General features: G+C 36.2%; 1 protein-coding gene across 1 annotated transcript in view; it reads left to right on the top strand.

Annotated features, from left to right (window-relative positions):
• Nucleotides 1-22,539, top strand: part of ASAP2 (ArfGAP with SH3 domain, ankyrin repeat and PH domain 2) — an 88,714-nt gene that overhangs the window by 17,357 nt on the left and 48,818 nt on the right. The window contains exons 3-6 of the mRNA XM_062488501.1: nucleotides 6,208-6,280; nucleotides 10,221-10,366; nucleotides 19,011-19,085; nucleotides 20,641-20,690. Coding sequence (XP_062344485.1) covers nucleotides 6,208-6,280; nucleotides 10,221-10,366; nucleotides 19,011-19,085; nucleotides 20,641-20,690 — 344 coding nt within the window. The remainder of the gene's footprint in view (nucleotides 1-6,207; nucleotides 6,281-10,220; nucleotides 10,367-19,010; nucleotides 19,086-20,640; nucleotides 20,691-22,539) is intronic.

Here is a 22,539-nt window from a genome sequence, read left to right as displayed (position 1 = left end):
TTTATACACAACATAGAGCAGTTCCAAATTCTCCCATCATTTACCTTTGCAGCAGAATTACCTTGCACTTTCAAGTATTAATTTCCCAAATCACAGTGGTATTACCTTTTTTTGTGGATATCCATAGCTTAAGAGTTTACTACATTCTTCTGCCATGTACACCAGTGCTTGTTTAAAAAGATTGCCTTAGCATTGGGCCCACAAGAACCACAAACCCAGATGCTGGAGAAATAATGCTTTTGTGGAAAGGTACCTTTCAGAGATGATTCTGCCATGAACTCTATCCTTTTTTTGCAGGTTTGTCTCTGAAACTTCAGTCTCTTTAGATGACAGGTCTCAAACCAAGGAGCTCATTTATACAAAGTAACTGTCATACCTACTGCAGTTTTTCACATGCATACTTCAAGTAAAGTAATTGCCCCAAATTATTTTTTTTTTAAATTACTGTTGTTCTAGGATACATTCAGAAGCTACAATGCCTTGCCCCAGACTATGCCTGTAAGGGCTTTTTCCACCCTTTGTGTCAGTCCCTCTGTGAATGTGCAAGGTGATCAGTGGAAGGAAACTGGGGAGGATTTAGAAAAGGAACTAGTGAATTGAAGGAGGAAATGACATAACAGTAGGAGAATGGAAAGAGGATTCTGGAGAGGGATGACATAATTTGGGAAGTTTTTTACCACCCTCTGTAACAGAAAAGTGAAGCCAGTGGTGTTGACAGTTCATTTCTAGTAGAAAAATAGCAAACTGAGACAGAATGTCTGTGGGTATCTCTGATCTTTTGAGTCAGCAAGGATTAATTACAGCGAGTATCAGATTGCCTGTAAAGATACACCAGAAAAGCCAAACTATTGTGCTTCCTGGATACAAGTATAAAAAACTTGCTGTTGTTAATTTTAAAGCAAGACCAGTCCAGTGAGGCACAAGAGCCTTGTCTTGTTCTGCCGTCTGTACAATAACTACTTGATTGCCTCTCTTTTCCTTAACTGACCAAGTTTCTTCCTGTGCCCTTTTGTTTTCAGAGGGATGTTCCTATATGTGTTCAGCATCTGCAGCAGCCTCTGGCATTATTACTTATTCCGAAATATTGGAATGTATGAAGTGCAGAATTTATGACTGTTGAGTAGCCTGATGTTTTAAATCAAATTGCTAAAATTAAGAGTAAGAACTGATTTTATTTTAAAGAAATAATATTAAGATAACTATGTATAGTAGGTCAAATATCAGTGTTTTAATATTTTTTGTATATTTGTCAGTTAGACATTCAGTATAGGGAAGAACACATAGGTTCCTGGCACCAGGATAATTTTTCAAATTACACAAGGATTTATTTCCAAAAATTTTGTTACTGCTTTGGCAGTAATTCCAAGCATTTGTTGCTGTTATTCCAATGGACTCTTTATTTTACAAAATGGTAACCTTGAAACTTTCCTCAAATTCAGATCCAGTGCTATGAATACTTTCAGCAAAGCCCCATCCAAATAGCTGAAAATGTGAAATAGTTACTTTTACACTTTCCAAAAGGAAACTGCTGTGGGTAAGAAGGAAGGAATGTGTTCAAGATTTTGAGCTGTTTTAAATGCAAAATAAAGTAAAGATGATGGCCGACTCCTTCCTCTTCCTCTGTCACTACTTCCCATGGTATGCTCTCAGTCCCTTGTCTGGAATGAGAAAACTTGGGCTTCTTGTTTCTCTTGAGAATAGCCTGTTGGGCTATGTAGTGTTTATGGTTGAGAGTATCTCAGTCTGTTTTTAAACTCATTCCTGGAAACTGGGAGATTATCCTGGGGAAGGATGTGTACGTGCTTTTCCTTGCTTGCTGCTCCGAACATCTGCTGTTGGCCGCTCCTGTTAGAGGATATCAGGTTAAATGCAGTGTTGATCTGATCCAGTATGGCTGTTTTTCTGTTCCTTCAGAGATAATTATTTTCTGGGCCACAAAGAAAAAAGACATTGGTGTGAGGACACTTGTATAAGATAAAGACCCAGACTTCTCTTGTTAGTTTGGCACAAAAGATGTTTATGAACCACTAGAGCCTGGAGTCTCTCCACTTATGTTGCTACTGCCCTGGTTTTCCCCATACCCTTTGGCTCTGTAAAAGGTGCCAAAATCATCTCTGGGATATTCAGTTTTTGAGTTTCTATCTTCATTCTTTGTTTTCCTCCCTCAATTAAATATACTAATAATAGAACAGTTTTTTTCTTCTCTCTCCGCTGAAAAGAGCAAATATACATTCATCTTTCGTGCCAACCATCTATATTGCACAGATCTATTTAGACAATATAGATTTGGGGATTGATGCTAATATTTTTCTGCTGGTTTTTTTTTTTGTTGTTTTTTTTTTTTTTTTTTTTTTGGAGGGGGGGAAGCAGTGCAACTAAATGTTTGAAAATTGTATATTCTGGTGGGCTTAAAACTTTCTAGGCAATGTGATACAGACTTAAACAGAATTATTATTATTACTACTACTACTACTACTACTACTATTATTATTATTATTTAGATTGAGGCATATAGATGTATGTATAAATTAGAGTATTAGAATGTAGAATATGTAGAATAACATTTTAGGAAGTTCCAGTAATCTCAGACTGATTTCTTCCTGGTAAAATGGATTTGGTTCTAATTAGTTGACATATTTTACTGTTCAAAGTAAAAATCTTTGAAGCTGCAAAAATGGAAATTGTCCTTTGGCAAGTGAAACTGGACCTTGTTCCTACATGTGGAAAAAGGCTTTGCTACTTGTCACTGGTAGCTTGAGTCCTCTGTCTTGTGTTCCTTAGAAAATCTATGTTTGATTTTGATATGCTTGTTCCCCTCCCTAGGATACTTCAGACTAAAATGTAATTTACCTTAAAAATGGTTTAACCAGATTGCCATCAGAAATCACATGAAAGTAAATTAACAGAAGAAATACATACTGTATTTGGAAAAAAAGACTGAACAGACAAGGACGCACTCAAGAAATTAACTTTTGAGTTTCTGTTTCAGTTCACGTGTATAACACCACTTCCACAATAATGTGACTTCTTGTCCTATGTACTGCAGAGAATTTTTTCCCCCTTAAGTCAAAGCTATATTTACTATTTTTAACAATAGAGAAGTCTGAGTGCTCATCAGTAGAAGCTGAGTGGGACTATGAAAATTATTTATATGGCTTCATAGACTAAGTTGTGCTGAAACAGATGCTAAAATAGATGCTAAAATGTCTTACAATAGAGTTTTTGAGGCAAAGCTAGAAACATTACATGAGAGGACATAGTGATCCCACTGTGGTCTTCTTGTTCAGGGGTTTACTGGACACTTTAAGTGGATAAAAAGAAATGCTGGTATATGCAACATCTGAAGGCATTTTAAAATTCCCCGCTTCTGAAATTACTGAGAATGCACCAAGAATTTGAATTAAGCTTTATTTCAGTGCATGTGTGTGCATTAGTATCATGTGTATATATTTATGTAATAAACACAGAAATGTGAACTACAATGTAGCTACAGCTGGATTTAAACTGATTTCCCAGTGCTAAGATGTGGACAAAGAAAAGGACAAGGAAATATGAAGAACAACATTAAAGACAAGGAGTTGACATTTTCAAGTTTTATCCTGAAATTACTCCTTTGAAACATAAGATATGAGTAAACACCAATGCAGTTCAATTAAACAAAGGCAAAGTCCTCCTCTCTATTTTTTGGTCTGTAAGCAAGACTGAAATACAGTATTAAAGATGCAAAGCTTTTCAGTATTTTGCCCATTAGTTGCAGGCACACATAGGCGCTCTTAAATGTCACACACTGTAAGAAGATGAAGGGAGGAATAGACAAAACCTCCTACAAGAGCAAGTGTAGTTTTCTTGCTGCAGTTAGAAACATAGTAATTATATTTCATAAATGTATCCAGGTGCCTCTTCAAATTGCTAGATATTTGTTGTCCTTTGTTTCCTGTTTGGAAGGCTTTCCAGAACTGATTTTCCCACCAATTTCTAGTCTTGGTTTGTTAAGTTTCAGGTACAACTTTGCACTGACACAGCTGAAAAGAAAGGCAGGGGATGAAGAGAGTACCCAAGAAAGCCTGGCCTGTACAGTTTAAACACATTAAGGTTTTAGGTTTTGATTGTTGTGTTGTCCTTGGGACTGTTAGTGGGGTGTTTTCTCTGTATCCTTGGTTTTGAATTTTTATGTGGACCGGCTGTCTGAAATGGGTTGATGCTTGAGTTGTCACTGGTGTACTGGGGCAATAGCTGCCATTTCTCTCGGACTCTGGTCATGCTGTGCCTTGTGGGTTTGTTCCTCTGCTGCCTTATCCTGGTGAAAGTGGAAGTGGGTTGAGAGACATTTCAAAACAAAATGATGACTTTAGTTGAGGAAGAGGATTTGAGGTTTTTTTCCTTACTGGGAGTTTATGCTTTCTGACTGGGGCAGTCTTGGGCCAGAGGATTTTATGAATCCATAGATCTGTCTGGTCCCTAACCATGGTAATACAATTAATCCAATGCATTTGTCCTTCCAACATTTCTCTTCCTTAAGAATTATCTCCCCCAAACGAAGGTGCAGAGATTTAATATTTTCTCAGCTGTACACATAAATCTAAGACGTAGCTAAGAACTGAATTTCTAAGTTTTAAGTCCCTGGCTGTCAGCCTTCTCGTTGGACTGTTGCTCATATTGCTTGTAGTTGGAGACGTTGCTTTCACTTGGACTCCAAGGGGGTCATTGCCCTTTGATGCCATCATCAATTAAGTGATTCCTCTGTAGTCAGCTGATCAGAGTGCTTTTCTGAGGTTACTTTTAGAAGGCATGCAATGAGGAAATTCACTTCATGTACTCCTATCCAAACAGGTGACTAATCTAACCTTGGAGATCACGCTAGATACAGACTTGTAGTAGATGGAAATCAAATTGCTGAAGAGCATGAACATCTGGCATGGCTTTTATGGGCTTAGATTGTTTGGTTTTTTCCCCTTCCTCTGTACTTCAGAACTCCAGGTGAAAAGGCCTCTGCACTTCTGCTAATACGTTTCAGATGTGGACTGTAAAGATGCTGGAGGTAAAACCTCCAGTGGATACAGCAGTACCATGACACTGTAACCGTTAAGGCATTGTCTAAATCGGTTGGTTTCCATGGAGTGCTGTGAAGATTTTGTTCAGCTATTTGTTGTCTAAATACATTCAGTTTAAGAATACTCCCAGAATCAGGGGGCTTAATATTTCTTTTTGCATTCACTGTGTTAAAATAATTGGATAGACTCCTAGGGGCTGACTTATCTGCATTGTGTCTCTTACACAGATGATTAACAGTAAAACAATGGTAGGTCAGATGTGTAGCTGCTGCAACTCATTGAAATGTTTTGAATGAAAACTGGAATTAATTTGGTGTGTTTTGTTACTTTATCATGTATCATGCTAAGCAGCTCTTGTCATAATACAATTTGTAGTGTTCAGTATTGTTCTTCAGTGGGTTGTAAAGACACCACCATCTCTGAAACATATTTTCAAGTTTCACAACTTTTTTCTTTTTAAAAAAAAATTAATTTGTATAACCATAATTCTGCTTCTCCCTTCTGGAACAATTCGACATTTTTGAGTCTGCTCATATTTCACTTCAGTAAGCAAAATGGTTGCTTGCTTTTACTTCTTTATTTGAAACAAATTGATTATAAGTGCTTGAGCATTCTGGACAAGATTTAAACTTGAATTTTATATAGTGTTGGGGAAAGCTTAGCCTAGTGTGAAACTGTGTGAAGGATATTTGAGAGATATGCAATTTATTTTGCTCAGCATAATAGCAGTTAGAAAGTTCATATAATTGAGAATGCAATTAACTAAATTATCCAGGAAAAGTGGAATTAAATTCCATTTTCAATATTCTGCCTAAGGAAGTGATATTGTTCATTTCTTCAGCAATGTCAGAACATATGATGGGTGAAAACTGTTTTAAGCTTCTTTAATAATTTAGCATGGAAAGATGATACTGTGTAAATTGTTTCCTGCTGAGTTTACATGATGCCAGTCACCAGCCAAAAATGGAGGAGGTGTTTTTTTGGGCAAGGGGACAGACTAGGTTGTGTGGATGGGGGTGGAAGCAAATAGCAAGTAATTTATTAATTATGGAAATAAAGGTAACTATGTAATAGTTGTAACTACAGCAGGTTTCCAGGGCAGAAATTTTCCAAAGTACAACCCACTATTACATTTTTCTCTTTTTTATTTTTTTAGGCTCTGGATGTCGACCGAACTGTTCTCTATAAAATGAAGAAATCTGTAAAAGCCATAAATTTATCTGGTCTGGGTAAGTACATAATTCCTATTAGTTTATACTGGTGAAATGATAAGATTTAAGCAGTCAGATGTCTTACTGAATCAGAAAGAGTTATATTGGTAACTCTGAGAAGAGAAATATCTGCATTTTAAATGGTAATCTTGAACTAGCTGTTTGATCATGACCTCAGTAAGGATGAGATGTTGTGGGGTCGCTAAACCTCTCTTTCTACCATACTGATACCAAATGGTGAAGCTGTGCTCTCCTCTTTTCACTGGGTGTGGGCTACCTGCTTCTTCTGTCACACCTGCTGGTTTGCAGATCCCTGGATGAGTTTCTAAGCTTGCATAAATCTGCATATGCAGTGAGATCAACTTAATTGGGATTAGATGAGTGCCTGAAATGGTAGGGCCATGTGTATCATTAAGAGATGAGGGTGTGGGGTGGTGAAATTACTCTTTGGAAGCAATAAGAAGCTATATTGGCTCTATTGCTATGTAAAACCTCAGTCTCTGTGGCTTCCACTTATGTATATTGAGAACTTCATGAGAAGAGGGATCTGATAAGCTGCAACTTTTTATTGTCATGATGTAAAAAATCAGACTGTTTTCTTACAGTGCTGTATAAAATACAAATAATTATTGCTGTATGCATTTTTAAATGTGTACAAATGTCTTAGAGTTGTGTACATTTATCTCCTTTGAAAAAATCACTGAAGCTTTTGTTTTTTGTGGATCAGCAGCATTTTGTGAATAAGAAACAACATTTGTTTTTGTGGATAAGAAATGGCATTTGGTTGGCTTTTGTTCTCACTGTGCAGTTGATAGCAATTAGAGCTAACAAAACCTGTATTAAATGCCAAATAGATAGGCCTGTCAACCTTGAAGAGCCACCAATATCTGACAGAACTTGTGGCCGTGTTGATGTTCAGACAAGGTTAGAACAAGGACTAATGTTGTGGTATAATTCATCTCAGCTACTTGAAAGGAAGTTCCTTGTTGAATGTAATAAAGCTGTTATCTTTGGATTGTGGAGGGTCCAGTTTAAGATTCATTAGAAACTGTTTCATTGATTTGGCATGCTTTCTTTTTCTTTCTTGGCTGGGTTTTTTTTTTTGGCTGTTGATTTTTTAAAAAAAAAATAAATTTTAGTGTGCTAGGCTGTACCTCGTAAATAGAGTACCTGTTAGAACATTGTAGCAAAACACTAGTCTTTGCATAAAATCAGTACCTTACCCATGTTTTAAATTTGTGCTGCCCACCCAATCTTGACAAGAAGGGTTTGGAGGCATTTATCTTCCACCAGCAGAAACATCACTAACCGAGCCATTTGTCAGCCTCTGGGGTTCCTTTTGACTAAAAAAACCCCATGGTCCTACACTCATAAGAGCACAGTGACTCGATTTTCAGTATAGATTCCCTAAATAGTTAATGTACCTGTTTTGTCTTTCTTTTTTAATGTGAGAGTTTACAAACCGTTATTAAGGATTACACAGTGACTCCCAATTTGTACCTAGCTTGGGTTCTTACTTAAAGAAAGCCTCTAAACCCTCAAAACTGGATCAAGTTTAATTTTTTGTATACTTCATACCTTTTGTTTGTAGAGAAACTTGTAAAATTTGTTAGGAAAACACCATAGGACAGGAAGAGTATTTTGGAGAGTTCCATAGGGAAAGTAGATTTTTGTGTTCTTCAGAAGCACTTGGGGAGTACCAGCTCAGTTAATGGTACTGCTGCAGTAAACTACCATCAGCATTCTGGGGAATGTCTCAGAATCCAGAAGAACTGTCCCTAGGATGCTGGGGAATAGAAGACTCCTGGGGATGCCATGTGGAATGGATGCTGTGCTTGTTTCCTAAGGTAAAAAGTCAGCATGGCTCAGCTACTGGTTGCACATCTAACCATAGCACTTAATGGTAGCAGCCTTTTCACCTTGCTTTCATGCAGGGGGCAGCTTTCTCATTTTGCTCTAGGAATTGTGGCCTGACCTCTTCTTGCACCTGGGTTCACATAAGCTAAGATGGGTGCAGGAAGCAGCAAGAATGCAGAAAACAGTGTGGTGGAAAAAATTCACCTTACTGGGTAGATGTGAGATCTACAGGAGGTGTGACCTGCTACATCCTCGTTTTTGCTGCCTGTGCCAGTTCATTGAAAGCTACTTCAGGTGTGTATATGTCACACAGTAGAATTAGTTGAACATTCTTGCTTCATTCTACAGCAAAAATTTTGGTAAGTGCTCAGCCCTTGCTGTTGATGCTGAGGAAAATAAGTAACTTTCAGTGCTAGTATTCAGTTTTTAAATTTAATAGCTATCTGCAAACTGTCACAGGCTGCAAATTCAAGTGCTCAAGTTAAAGAATTGTAGAATTAATGCTGCTTGTGTAATTTCTATTCTGCATGTACATTATGTCAGTCTTTAATTACATGGTGTTATACCACTGCTGCACAGGGTTTTAGTGTCATATATTGGAAATTAGAGAAAATATGTAGCTATTTGAAAAACAAAATTCTTGAATGGCTATCCAGATAGGACACATGAACAGACAGGCTTGTTTTTAGTCTGGAGCATGATAAGTTTATTGAACAGGTTGTATAACTAATTCACTGAAGTTTGGGAAAGAACATAATGTCAAAAATCCTTTGGATATTAAATGTGTTGATGTGTACAAATGAGCTTGAAATGAAACTGCATCATTGTTTGTTTAAACAGATTAATCCTCTCTAAATAATCTTCATGATTTATGCTAGTCTCATGTAATGACCAAGACTGTCTTTGTCCTTATTAATACATAATTTGTTCTCTGAGGTGTGGAGTTTTTTTGTTTTTTTTTTGTTTCCCTACCTTCCTTTGAAGCTCTAGAATTTTTCTGCAGCTAGAATAAGAAATAGGCAATGTTGACTTACTCAGATGCCAACTTGGTGTGCTTTGTCCACATGCTCAAGCTTGACATAGTCACTAAACTTGGGTTCAGAAAAATTTTCTGTTTGTGTGTTATTCCACAGGTCATACTGACTTTTGACAAAGGGACTTTTTATGCCTGTCTATATAGACAAATAACCTGGTGACCTAGGAGTAAATCACTTGGGCAAAGTAGTTAAGACTGAAGCCTCTAAGATTTCCTTTATATTTGAATCAGGGGAATTTATTTTATGGCTAGATTTTTTCTCCTGCCCTGGGCTGAATAATCCCCCAATATGTGCAACTCAAAGCTTTCTGAATGTTGATGTTAGAAGTATGCTGGAAGAATTGTCCTGGTGTAGGCCAGGACTACTGGACAACTTTTAGGGCAGAGCTTCTGGTTTTGTTGTCTCAGAAAGGAATCTGTTATGAACCAGAACTGCTTTCGGAACTGAACTAGCCTGTGGTAAATGCAGATTGCTAGGATTTGCTTCAGATCCCCGCTGCTGCCCTGAATCAGAGAACTAACATAGATATGGTTTTGTCCTCCTCTGTAATGTGGGTTATAGTCCTTTTTCCTGGATTACACAAGAGCATTGGATCTATTGCCTTCTGTTGTAGAGATCCAAGACTCTGCCAGCACACTAGCTCCTCTGTTTCCTTTTCAACACAAAGTAAAACATAATAGCACACAGTTAAAATAAAGTGTTAGTGAAAGACTCTAAAATCTGAAAGTTCATTGTAGGAGTTGGGAGTTGCTATGAGGTCTCTCCTATGGTGCAGAAATATTATGGGTCTTTCTAGAGTGTCATATGTTTGTGCTGTCTTGGCACATTGTCACTTGTACAACATATGGATAGGTACATGCAAACCAGAATTAGTGAGATATGTCATACTTCTGGCGTATCAGTGTTAAAGTGTAAATAATGACTGTTTTTTGTACCATGTAAACATTTTTAGCAATGACTCTGGAAAGTGTTGTTTGTTTTTTTTTTTAAAAAAACCCTATCAGTTGTGATTTCAGTAACCTTTTATCTACTGATGTTATCTTCATGTTTTGCTCTTTTTGAAGCTCACGTGGAAAATGAAGAACAGTATACACAAGCACTGGAGAAGTTTGGTGGCAACTGTGTTTGCAGGGATGACCCAGATTTGGGAACAGCGTTTTTAAAATTTTCTGTGTTTACAAAGGAATTAACTGCACTCTTCAAAAATTTGGTAAGAAATGCTTAAGAAAAAAATGTTGGAATTTTAAAGCCGAAGGCTGTATTTTGGAATTATAACAGCTCTTCATATTGAAGACTATTTGTGTTTTAGCAATCACCATTCTTAAAAATTTCTCAGCTTATGAAAATATCTCATGTCCTAGGCTTTCTCCTTACAGAAGTCAAAACTCAACCCAAACAAAAGAAACCAGCAGAGAACAAAAACACAACAAATCCCCCTCTTCCAACACTTCTCACACCTAAAAGCTTCCCATAATAAAGTAGTTATGCATTATAAAACACACATCTCAATTTGCTTTAAATGGTAAAACCAGCAAAACCCAACTTGATTTACTGTGTGATCATGGTGTTTTACTTTACTTTTCCCCACTTTCCATTTATATTTGTAAAGGGAGATTTTAGTGGCCCTGGAAGAGAGGGTTTTTGCTTCTCAGGGAAGTGAGTCAGGGAAACAAAATCAAGCAAATTGCTAAAACAACAGTAGCATCCATTGGGGACCAATGCTACAGCTGAAGCCAGTAAATCTTAAAAGCCTCTTTGGTGAGCCAAATGGGATGGAGCCAAATGGAAGAACAGGATTTTTAATTATAAATGGAGAATTTTCAGCCTCAATTTCACATTAATCAGAGGGTGCAAAAAGGGCAGATTCTAATTACGTCCTATGAGCTAGAGGCTTTCCCATATCTTAAGTACCAAATTTACTTGAATTCACAGAACTCTTATACCAGGGGCTAGGAAGGGGAAATGACCCAGATTCCCAGGAGCATTTAAAAGTCTGTGTCTGCTGAAATCAATGGCAGGAAGACACATCAAATGCTTTTGTGAGTCTAGACCAAATGTCTGTAGTTTGTAGCCAGCTGGTCATAATCACTTCTTTGGGGAATGTTTCCAGCTGATGGGATTTAGGGCAGTTCCATTCACTTTGATGCTGTCCTCTCTTTTTACCTAATCATGATATTGATGAATACAGCCGCAAATGTATTTATCAACAGTGAAATGTATTTCATACTGATTATATTGATTTGAACTTCTCTGGATGTACATATACTATTTGAGATTATGTATCAGAAGAGGCATCCTGATTCAGTGTGAGTCAGTTATCCCAAGCCTCTTATACTGAGGCAGGCAACTCCTATGGAAAGGAAAATGGAATGGGTCTTCTAACTGATGCCTTCTGCTGACTAAAACCCTCCCTTTGTCATCTATTAATTGCAGTATGATGAATTCATTAGGCAAATGGATCTGGGAAATGTGATGTTTAGGTGATTTTAAAAATCAATCTGCTACAAGCTACACCCCTTCCCCAGAAAAATCTTTTAACGTATTAAATTTCAAGAATACTTCTAAAAGCTTGGAGGTGTTGCTTTTTTACCAAAAATCTTAAGCTATTTGTTCTCTTAAAACCAGAAACGTATCTTTGCAAAATGTTTCTGACAAGAGTAACTTTTCTTCCACACTTTGGAAAGGAAAAACACCAAAATAAGTATCTATGGGAAGTTGGAATGCATATTTTTGTTGCCTGTCCTACCTGAGTGTTTTGTGTGTCTTCTTCAAGGAATATTTGTAGTTCTTTTTTCTGTGTGCTAGTATTTTTTTTAGTAGCACCAATGTCCTTTTGCTTCAGTTTGGGTGTATAAGAAGAGGATATGTCGTGAGAGAGTAGCTAAGTCTGTAGTTTTTCTCAGTTTGTGGCTCTTATTTTCTCTGTTTTTGAAGGGAAGAGTAATTTTGCATAGGCATGAATGTAATTTTTTAAACAAATATTGCAATAGCATAGGCACCTTCTCTCTTTAACACTGTCTGGTGAGGAGCAGATCTCTGTAAAGTTCTACTCCTTCCTAATACGCCTCATATTGTTGAGATTTGAAGCTTTTTGTTTTTTCCTGGCTAGCAGAGGAAACCTAATGGTCCTGGAATTTGGTGTCTCAATGGGAAAATAGTTTCCTCCAGAAAGAAATACGTATTAAAAAAAAGGTGAACTTAATTACTGCTTGCAAATGCCATATTTATGAAAAAGGAATCTAGAATAATGAGAAATTATAGCTCTGTATAGCTTTGCCTATTAGAAGTTAATGCTGCTAGAATAAATTTTTAGTAACTGGTCACTTTGAAAATCTGTTAATAAATTCAGTGTTTGAGGTCTAGTTTTCTAAAAGGTTAAAGGATACTGACCAGTATGAAAAGTTCTGTACAGTAATTGGAAATAATTTGGGGTGTATTTTGTTAAAGGCATAGCCATATGTGCATTCTCACAAATGGGTGATGTATCCAAATCTGAATGCTTTCAACATATTGACCTTAAAAACATGCCTCTCCTCTGATGTTTCCTTGTAGCACTCTGCATGTTTTGGTTGTAAATATTTTCATCCAAAATGTAGCCAGGGCCATGCAACCTGCTACTGTTGAAAAAATATTCTGAAGGGTACTCTTTAAATAGATCTGTCTCTGGAGATTCACAAGGTGCTGAATCCAGATTTTAACTGAAGTGGATGGGGAATGTGCAGGGAGGTGAGAGGACATGTTCAGACTGGAACAGATGCCAAAGCTATTAACACTGGCAAAGCTTTAGGGCTACTGTCAAGATTTGCTTTGTCGTGTATTTTACTTTTGTTTCTAGAAGCTGATGTGTTCTGTCAGCTCTTGGCCTGGATGTCATTTAGAGCTGTAGCTCTGAAATGCTTCTGCACAAAGACTTCCCTTAAACTTCTCCTTAATAAAGTAGAGGAAAGCAGTTATAAGGTTGTTCTGCTTTAATTGGACTTTCAGGTGCTTGTTTTCTCTAATAAAGTTAAAAGTTTCCCAAAAGACTTTGAAGTTTTTATGGCATTATCAAGGCATCTGTGTTTTAAAGTATTTCAATAACAGCTGAAGTGTTTTTGGTTTTTAATCCTAAAACCTGCATACTATTCAAGTTAAAGTTTAGGTCTTGAGGTTTTTATAAATTTGCTATGCTACTTTTATGTGTGCACTTTCAAATAATGCATAAAATTAAAAAGAAAACCTCACCCCAACCTTTGTAGTTTTTCTTCACTTTTGAAGTGATTTATAAATGCATCTTCAATAAATGAATTTATATTTACTGTGGATGAGATCCTTGTAACCATTCATTTTAGCCATTCCACCTCAGTTTGCATTATTTGGATCACTTTGTGATATAAACTGTGCAGTCATTTTCTCTTGCCAAAGCTCTGGTATCAACTTACAAATTTTTCTTCAACTTATGTTTTTTAAGAAGATTGAGCAATCAGATTGTCTCTTTGGAAGTGAAAGGTCTGAAAATACTGGAGGCCATACTACATTTTGTGGCAAGCACAATATTGCTTGTTGATGCCAACCTTGTTACTAATTCCTAATAGAATTTGACCACCCACTAGAGTAGGAGGAGTTCCTGGGTAGGTTAGGTCTGTATGGCAGTTGCTTCTAGTCTATACTGCCAAGGGATTAAGGTGTGGGTCTTAATATGAAAAATGTTAGGACAAGGAAAGGCACATTGCAATACGTTTGCACTTCAGATATTTTAACAGGATTTTAAAGCCTATTAAATTGCTACACTGAGAAGAAATAAACTCTAGTTGTGTGTCTTTGTTGACACTCCTTGAAAAGGAGTTTGATCTGTGAAGGTGAAGGAGCTATTTAACAAATACAATTTTCTGTATTTGTTGTTGTTATACTTCCTGCTTTCCTTTTTTTTTCATTTATATAAATTTAAAGCTAATGAAACAGGTGGGATTGAGAGAAGTGGATCTGATATTTCCACTTTGTGGAAGATAGCTGCAAGTAAGAGATTCCATTTTCTATTAATAATCCTTGGACTTTTAGTCAGAAAAAATGGAAGAACAGCAGTGATATTTTTCTGACCATATGCTCTTTCTTTACTTAGTTTTTTAAATTTAAGAAGAAAGAAAATCTGCTTTACTGTAAAAGGTAACAGCAAAACTGAAGGAATTATCTTTTCTGTGTTATATAATGAATTTGAAAAATTTATGCCCAGAATTTTCTTTGTTTAGACCAAGGCTTTAAAAAACAAAGTTAAATGCCTGAACCTTCACAAATATATTTTTGTTTAGAAGGACTCACTGAAAAAACTCTACTGGTATGCATATTTGAGATTGGAGTATATATATATATATATATATATATATATATATATATATATATATATATATATATATATATATATATATATATATATATATATATATGGAGCTTTCTGTTTTTCACAAGTGCACTTTGGGAAAAACTTGGCTAATAGTGAGAGTTAAAAAATAAAGAGTACTGTTAGATTTATGCTTGTAGAGATATAAACCAAGATGTAATAATTCCTCCTTGGCAGCATGGGTTCAGCTCCACCTGGAATAAAATCTTTATTTTTTTTGCCAAAGGGTATTGATCCATCTGGAGGAAATTCAGAGGACAGTAATAAAACATGTTTAGGGCTTCAACAGGTGGGTGTAGGAAGAAAGTTTAGAAGAATTTTAAATTTATGGTTTGCTTCACAGATAACTCTGATTGTAGAGGAGGAAAATAATAAATTGCTATAAATGGGATCTCACTCTGAAAATATTAGGTGAAGTGTCCCAGAGAAAGTGATAGAAGCTTAGGTCTTTCAACCTAGGTTAGAAAATGTGCACTCTGGAATTCACTGGCATGGAAGAAGGGCTAGAATAACCACAAGTCTCTTCCTTCCTTTGCTTTTGCAGCTCTTCATTTTACACTTTTTATATTTGCCATTAAATAGAGAAGTTCCCAGTATGTAGTTTGCATATTGGTGCTAATAATGGGGCTGATTCTAAGTAGTCCATGGTGGCAACACTTGGTATCTTGTGTGAAGGCATTTTTCTAGACAGTTGTGCCAGCAGCTGCATGTGGACACTTAGTGGTGCTCAGCTCCTGTTCTGCTGAAGTCATTTTCCCTGTGGCATAATTGGTGGTGGGTGATGTCCCAGCTCAGCCGTACCTCTGCTGCAGGGGAAAGGGGGTGAGGACAGAGGAAGGGCAGCATTGTGTCCTTGTGTATGAGGGGAAAGCACAGTGCAAAGATGAAAGTTTGTGCCACCAGTCTCTATTTTATGTTTTTCTGAGGTCTTGGGGGTAGATGCCAAACCTTAAAGTTCAGACAAACAACGTCTCATCTGTGGTGGATGTTCTGATTTCTGCTTTCTCTCTGCTGTGTTGATTTGCCTTGTCCTACTAGTGCTCATGTCACTAGGAAAAATGGTTGGAAACAATTAAATCCAATAGCACTTCCCATAAAAAAAAAGAAAATAATTTAAAGAATGATCTGTCAGCAGGCAGTACTGCCATCAGCTGCACACACTCAAGCTCACTGATGGTTGAGAAGCCCACAGCCAAGTACAGGGTCTGCATCTAACATTTAGTAATGGCAATAGGGGACATTTACCTCTCAACTGCTTGAATTTTAGTTTAAACAGAAAGTTTTTAAGTCCTGTCAAGAAAAGTATTTAACTTCTGAAGTATGCTGAAAAGGGTTTTTTCATTTTTGCTTGGATTTAGCAAACAAAACCTACAGAAGTACTGTGGGCACTAGTATCCAAAGCTCTTATGGGAAAGAGCTTTACTTTAAAGTAATCAGGAAAGCTGGCATGCAGCAAATTTAAATGTTTAGCCATAGGCTCTTAAACCACTTGAACATCTTTCCCCTTTACAAATGCTGGCTTGCTTGTTGCCTCTCCCAGCACTTCTGGCAGCTATGTGTTTTGTTTATATGTTCTCTCCCCTGCCATTTCTTCTTCTCTGAGCCTTCTCCAACTTAGGAAGTTTTAATTTTTTACCCTGTCATCTTGTTGGAAACTGTCAGAGGAAAACTGCAAGTGCCAAGGCAGCAGTGTTGGAGGTGGAAACGAGGTCAACTGTATTTTTCCTTTCTTTTTTTTTTTAAATGTGGAATTTGCTAGTGTTTCTCTGGGATGGGATGATTTCAATTTCTGTGAAGCTTCCTTGTACCTTTGTATATTTTTTAAAGCATATTTTAAAACATAAAGTAGTCAAAATGTAGAGGCCATTGCATATATTCTAGCTCCTTGTACTCTGTACACTGGGTAGGAGCTGCAGCATATTAGTGCTTCTCTGTATGCCAAAAATGGGTCTATATTTTTAGACAGTTCAGCTTACGCTTCTCAAGAATGAGGGGAAAAACATGTAAGATCTTTCATCTGTGTATTGCTTGCTGACTTATTAATATGAGGGAATATGATTCGTCTAACTAGGTTAATAATGACAAGTTCATACATTATGTATCCTTACTTTTGTTACAAATAGAATAGGAGCATAGGGAATACAGTAGATTGATAGTAATGTACAGGTGATAGCACATTGAAGGAATTAATTTGAATGGGCAAACATTCTCTAAACTTTTTAAAAGGATGTAGAGTTTTTCTCCTGCTTTTTTTTTTGTTTGTTTGTTTGCAGTTTTTTAAGTTACTTTGGACTCCAGGCCTCATGGTGTGAAATTCTAGCAAATATCCATAACTGTTTTGGAATCTGATGTTTACATGAGTATTTTTGGGATAATACTTCAATTTTTTTTTTTTAAATTACTTAAAGAAAAATCAGTTGTCTTGAGTCTGCTGTTGAGAAATGCTTTGTTCTTTATTCCCGTCTACTGAATTTGAAGAATAATTAAATGGAGACTATGAAAGTATTGATCCTTAAGTTAGACATTTGACTATGTCATACTCATAAAATAGAATAACAAAGTAAAAAACTTCACATGGGATGGTATCTTGAAAGAGACCTTTTTTCCACCTGAATAACCATTCTGGATGTGCACTTGAAGCTTCTAGAAATTTTGGGGCTTTTTTACATAGGTGTTGTTCAGTTTAAACCTTTGCACTAATCTCCTGTATCTGTGACATAAAATTTCATTACCTTTGGGAATGGTTGTGTTGATATGTGCATGTGGTAGTACTGCTGAGGACTTAGGAGGTGGGTGGTTTCCAGCACTGCCACCCAACCATGTGTACATGTTGCTTATTCAATTTTTACAGGAAGTACTTTAAAAAGCCAGCCCCAACACAGCTGAAATTTAACTTGTTGATTCTGAAGGACCATGGTTGGGTCCTGCAGCTTGTTGGGGAGGAGAAAAAGCAGGATGGAGGGGGGGAAACGTGATTTGTGTTAAGAGTTCAAAAGACCAGATTTTCTATATTTCTTTAGCTTTCCCATGAAGAGACAATCTGTGTAACCTTTAAAACTGATGAAGGTCCACTTTGACTGGTGGCTGAAATTTCAAGCAAATGCAGTAATGTAGCTTCTTTGAGGAGGGAAGGTGGGGACAGCAGGGTTTTGCTTGTTTATTTTAACAGCAGCTGTTATCATGTCGTCTGTTCTAGTGAAGCCACCAAGTAACTACGGGGTGCTAATATTTTGTATTTTACAATTCTGGGGAGATTGAAGCATCCATAATTTAATTTTTTTTTTCTTGAAATTTAGTATTTCATCTGTGGATGGGTTGTACTAAAGGTAACTTTGATCTCCCTGACATTATTTCTGAAGAAATAAGAGCATTTGTTCCTACATGATGCAAAATTCTTTCTGTAATTTAGAAAATTTGAAATCCTTCTTCATATAGGGTTCATATATTTCTTCTTGAAAAAATAGCGTAAAAGAACAGCATAAAATACCAAAAAAGACCAACTCATCCAAGGGCAATATTCACTGAACTGCTGCAAAAGTTATTCTGTTTTTTTTTTTTTTTTTCCACACTGTATTATTCAAAAGTATTTTGGGTTTTGCTCCTGAGAGCAACCAATCCTTTTGAATAGTTACAGTTTAAACTCTCTGCCTAGACATTATGGTCCATACTCTGAATGTTTTCCCTTTATGAATGATAAAGGAGTCGGTATACAATCTTTTCCTAGCTACTTTATTCCTACAACCTTTCTTTGTTCATTTTACTTATTAAAATATTATCATACAGATACTTAACAAAAGCCATGATTATTTTACCACTTTCTGAATTTGAAATAATTTTTATCTTCTCAAAGTAGTTATTTTCTCTTGAGTTACTTACATACTAAAGTCCTCTTAAAATTCTTATTTTAAAGTTTGGATGAGATAAATAAGGCAGATGTATTGCTTTTTTAAAACAAATGGAAAATATTGGAATGGTGGCTCTTTTACAGGCCAGCATTCTTTGTCTTTATAACTTCTGTCAGAGTAAGATGCCATGTATTGGGAGAGTAGCAGATATGCTTTATGGAATAGGTCTGAGGAAGCTGGAAAGTAAAGAAGGTTAATATAAAATATGCTCATGAACTCAGAATTATCAGTGCTAAAAAAAAGTATGATTGTTTTTGTATAATTTAAATGGGGAAATAAGGCAATGTAAAAATTAGTGGTCTTATTTTGCAGACACTGTTGAGATATTTATAATCAGCAGTAATTCTGGAGGTTTCCTGCTGGCTTGGGTTATAGTATTTCCAGAGTGAGTTTAATTAACTCGTGTTGCTTTCATCTTTGGTTACTGGCTGTTCTGATAAACATCTCCATAATGCAGGGACAGGAAAACAATATGTGAGATTTCCTTGTGAAACTTTCTGAAATGTGTATATTAAGACAGTTTATTTTCTGTGTCTGACTATACTAACTGATTTGGTGTAATTTTCTTCTTTCAGATTCAGAATATGAACAACATAATCACTTTTCCATTGGACAGTTTGCTGAAGGGAGACCTGAAAGGAGTAAAAGGGGTATGCTTGTCTTTGCTCCTATTTATATATGGGATCATTGTTGATACAGTAGATACATTCAGCAAGTGTATTAATCTTACATGTTGGGAGGTGTAGGATATTCAAGTATTGTATTAGCTCAATCAACAGGAGTTTGGGGGCTTTGTGTTTTGGTTTTTTGGTTTTTTTGTTGACTCAAGTCATCCCTTCTGTTTGTGGATTCACATACCTAATGTTCTTGACTGTGTAAACAAAACATTTGAGAAGGTTTAAAAGCAGGCCTGAGATACAGAAAATAAGAAGAGAAAGAGGTGTAAGATTTAGATATTTACTTAGTTGAGTAAAGAGTAGTACTATATTTTAAAGGACTATTAGCATTCTAGCATTTAGCATTCTAAACTTACCTGGAACTATTAAGAAACACACATTAGACTATATGAGCATAGGATTTTTCTTGAAGAAGCTGAAATCTATTTGTTTATGGCCTGAGGACATTTCTATTTGAAATAACAGCATCTTAGGGCTCAAATGATGATATGTTTATGATGAATTTCAGAGCCTATGGCGAGCAAACTTACTTGGCTTTTGCTTGGTTTAGTAGTGAGCAAACAGGAAACGACTGGCAGCTATTGTTCTAGGACATCGAAGGAAGGAAACAAATATGTACATAGACTAAAAATGGTTTCTGTAAATTACTGGAGGATAAATAGATTATTTAGTATCATAGACTTATTATCTTTGTGTTGTCTGCTTAACAAATTTCACTTGTGTTCTTCTCTGTGTCAAAATAGATACATTTATTGTAATCATTTCCCCACTGCCTTGAGAATATAACCAAATGCTACTTCAGTTAATTTAATAGTTGTCTCAATAACTAACATGTAAGAATTAGTTCCTAATCTGTAGTTGCAAAGTTTTTCCAGTGTCTGACAGTTAACATTTTTTATAGTTGTCTGTTCTCTTGAACTTCATCAACATTTCAGCTCTTGCAGTTTTAGACATCAGTGAAATAACTTGTTAAGATCGCTTTGTCCAAATTACCTTATTTAGAGGAAAGAAGAGAAAGGAATTTGGAATATAACTAATTCAGAATTCTTGTGGAATTAGTTATGCCAAGCCATAAGATCTATACTGTTCCCATTAAGTCAGTGGAAAATTGATTTTTTTAAACTTTAGTGTGATGAATCAAGTTCTTATCCAAGGCTATACTGCAGCCTCTGGATAGGATCTTCTCTCCAGTAGAGCCAGAGACAGAATGATGACAAAGTAGTTACTTTGATTAATTGTATGGTCTTGGGATAACATGTTGTTACACCTTTTAAGGAGTAAAATGGAGCTGTAAGAATCATAGTAAAAAGCATCCTAGAGATGCTTGTGAAAACATGTGTATTAATTCTCTTTACAATATTGGTTTTTCTATGTGCAAGATTGCTTTTGCAGAACCCTTAAGTTCAAGAAAGAGTGAAGTCCCTTATCCTAGTAGGCACTGCAAGTGGCCAAGGCGTGTCTTCACTGTTAGAGCCACAGTATTTTTCATGTAAAAAGCTGACTGTTATTTTTTCTCTTTTCTTGACAGGACCTGAAAAAACCCTTTGATAAAGCTTGGAAGGACTATGAAACAAAAGTGTATGTATCTTTTCAACTTTTATTTAAGAGAGAAATCAACTGAAATCTATGGAGATGATTACTTAATGCTGAGGCTGGATGCTCTCAGCAGGTGCAGCACATACTAGAAGTGGATGTACACCTATCTGAGGCTTGTAAATTGTGTCTTATGTTGTGGATCTAACCCAGCTTAGCATAAGCCACTTGTTTAACTTACCAGATACGCTGTATAAACAGCTATAAAATAAGTTTATAAAAAGTGGAATTTTATATCTAGCTGAATAAATTTAATGAGTCAACAAAGCTCAACACCTAATATCAAACACAATTTATTTTGGTTCCTAGTAAATCTTAAGTGGTTCAGTGCCCTACATCAGGGACAGTTATTTCCAGGGTTTGCAGGTCAATTGTATCAGTACAGCTGACAGTATCTGAAGTATAATTTTGTAGTGAGTTTTATTCCACATTACAGTATTACTGTGATTATGACTATCAGTTTTGTGTCACATGTCCAGTATTTTTGTTCTTCTGAAATAATACTGCCTTGTATCAGACCCATCTCTGATGATACAGGTCCAGAAGAATCATGTATGATGACACTAACATAAATAACTTGCAGATCCACAGCCAGCTAGACTGGCTGAAAATCTAGCACCATTTATGTATTTTTTTTAATTGCCCAAAGTTATAATGATTCTCTGGTGCCCACTTAGTCTGTCTAAAATCTTCAGAAATTATTCCTGTAGCTGATTTACCCACAAAAGCAGCCAGTAAGCTAAATTTCATTATTCCTTTTGTGAATGAGATTGGTCTAGTTATTGCTTTGTAGCATCACATTGTGAGGAAGACCTGTGTGGCTTTTGGTTTTTGGAATGACCTAGCTATAGCTGGATTTTCAGAAAAAGACCCTCTGAAATACTGAGATAAACCTCTGGTATGACACTCTGAATTCACAGAAGATTGTGATGGCTCCAGTGTTTTATGTTCCTGACACCGGTGAGCAGTTTCATTTGGTGCCATACCAGTTATCGACTATTCAAGTCATTAAGTTTTCTAATTATTGCCTATGGCACTAATTGTTCTCTGAGGACAGGTCTTAAAGAATAGTCCTATAATTTAGTCTGCTGTTGTGTAGCACTTCTTGATTTCTGGATCTGAAGGCTTGTTTACTTGTGTGTGACTATTCATACTGATATCCCACAAAGTTTTTGTGCAGAATTTAAAATAAATTTGTGCACTGCTGGGACATACAGCAAGAGCAATGTTACTACTGGACCTAGACCTTTAGTACCTTTAGCATTTCTGATCAGTAGGATGATTCACTAGTACTTGTTCATCAGTTTGCTCAGAGTTGGCATTTGAGAGTCAGATATACTAGAAATATTAGTTGTTATTAGTTATAACAACAAAATTAGTTGTTATTTAATTTAATTAAGTACTTGAGAAGTAAAAATTCCCCTTAGAAAATGTATTTGTATGTTTGGGAATTTTCATTTGAGGTTATGGACATGTTAAAAATGTTGTTCTGTGTGCTGTGTCATTCAGGACCTGAAATGATGCTGATGATGTGCTTTCTGTCTGTGGGATTGAATCCATTGCTACTTGTATGATGAGTTTTTTACTTTTTCTTTCAACTGGCAGTCCTTTAGAAAACCTGTTTTGTGACTTTGCTTTCAAGTAGGACACTTGGCTTTTGATCTGAAACAGGTTTCCTTTTTCCACTTGCAGTTATCTCTACTTTCTGCAAGATTTTTTAACAAATGAAGCAGACCTCCTTGACAATGCTCATGTCTAAGCTGTTTATGTGTCAGGTTATTCAACATGCAAAAGTTGAAGGTAGCACGTATTCATCAGGAAATTCTTTCAGATC

This window comes from Cinclus cinclus, chromosome 3, assembly GCF_963662255.1.
Source record: "Cinclus cinclus chromosome 3, bCinCin1.1, whole genome shotgun sequence".
Classification (NCBI taxonomy): Eukaryota; Metazoa; Chordata; class Aves; order Passeriformes; family Cinclidae; genus Cinclus; species Cinclus cinclus.
This window is presented reverse-complemented; position numbering and strand designations above follow the sequence as displayed.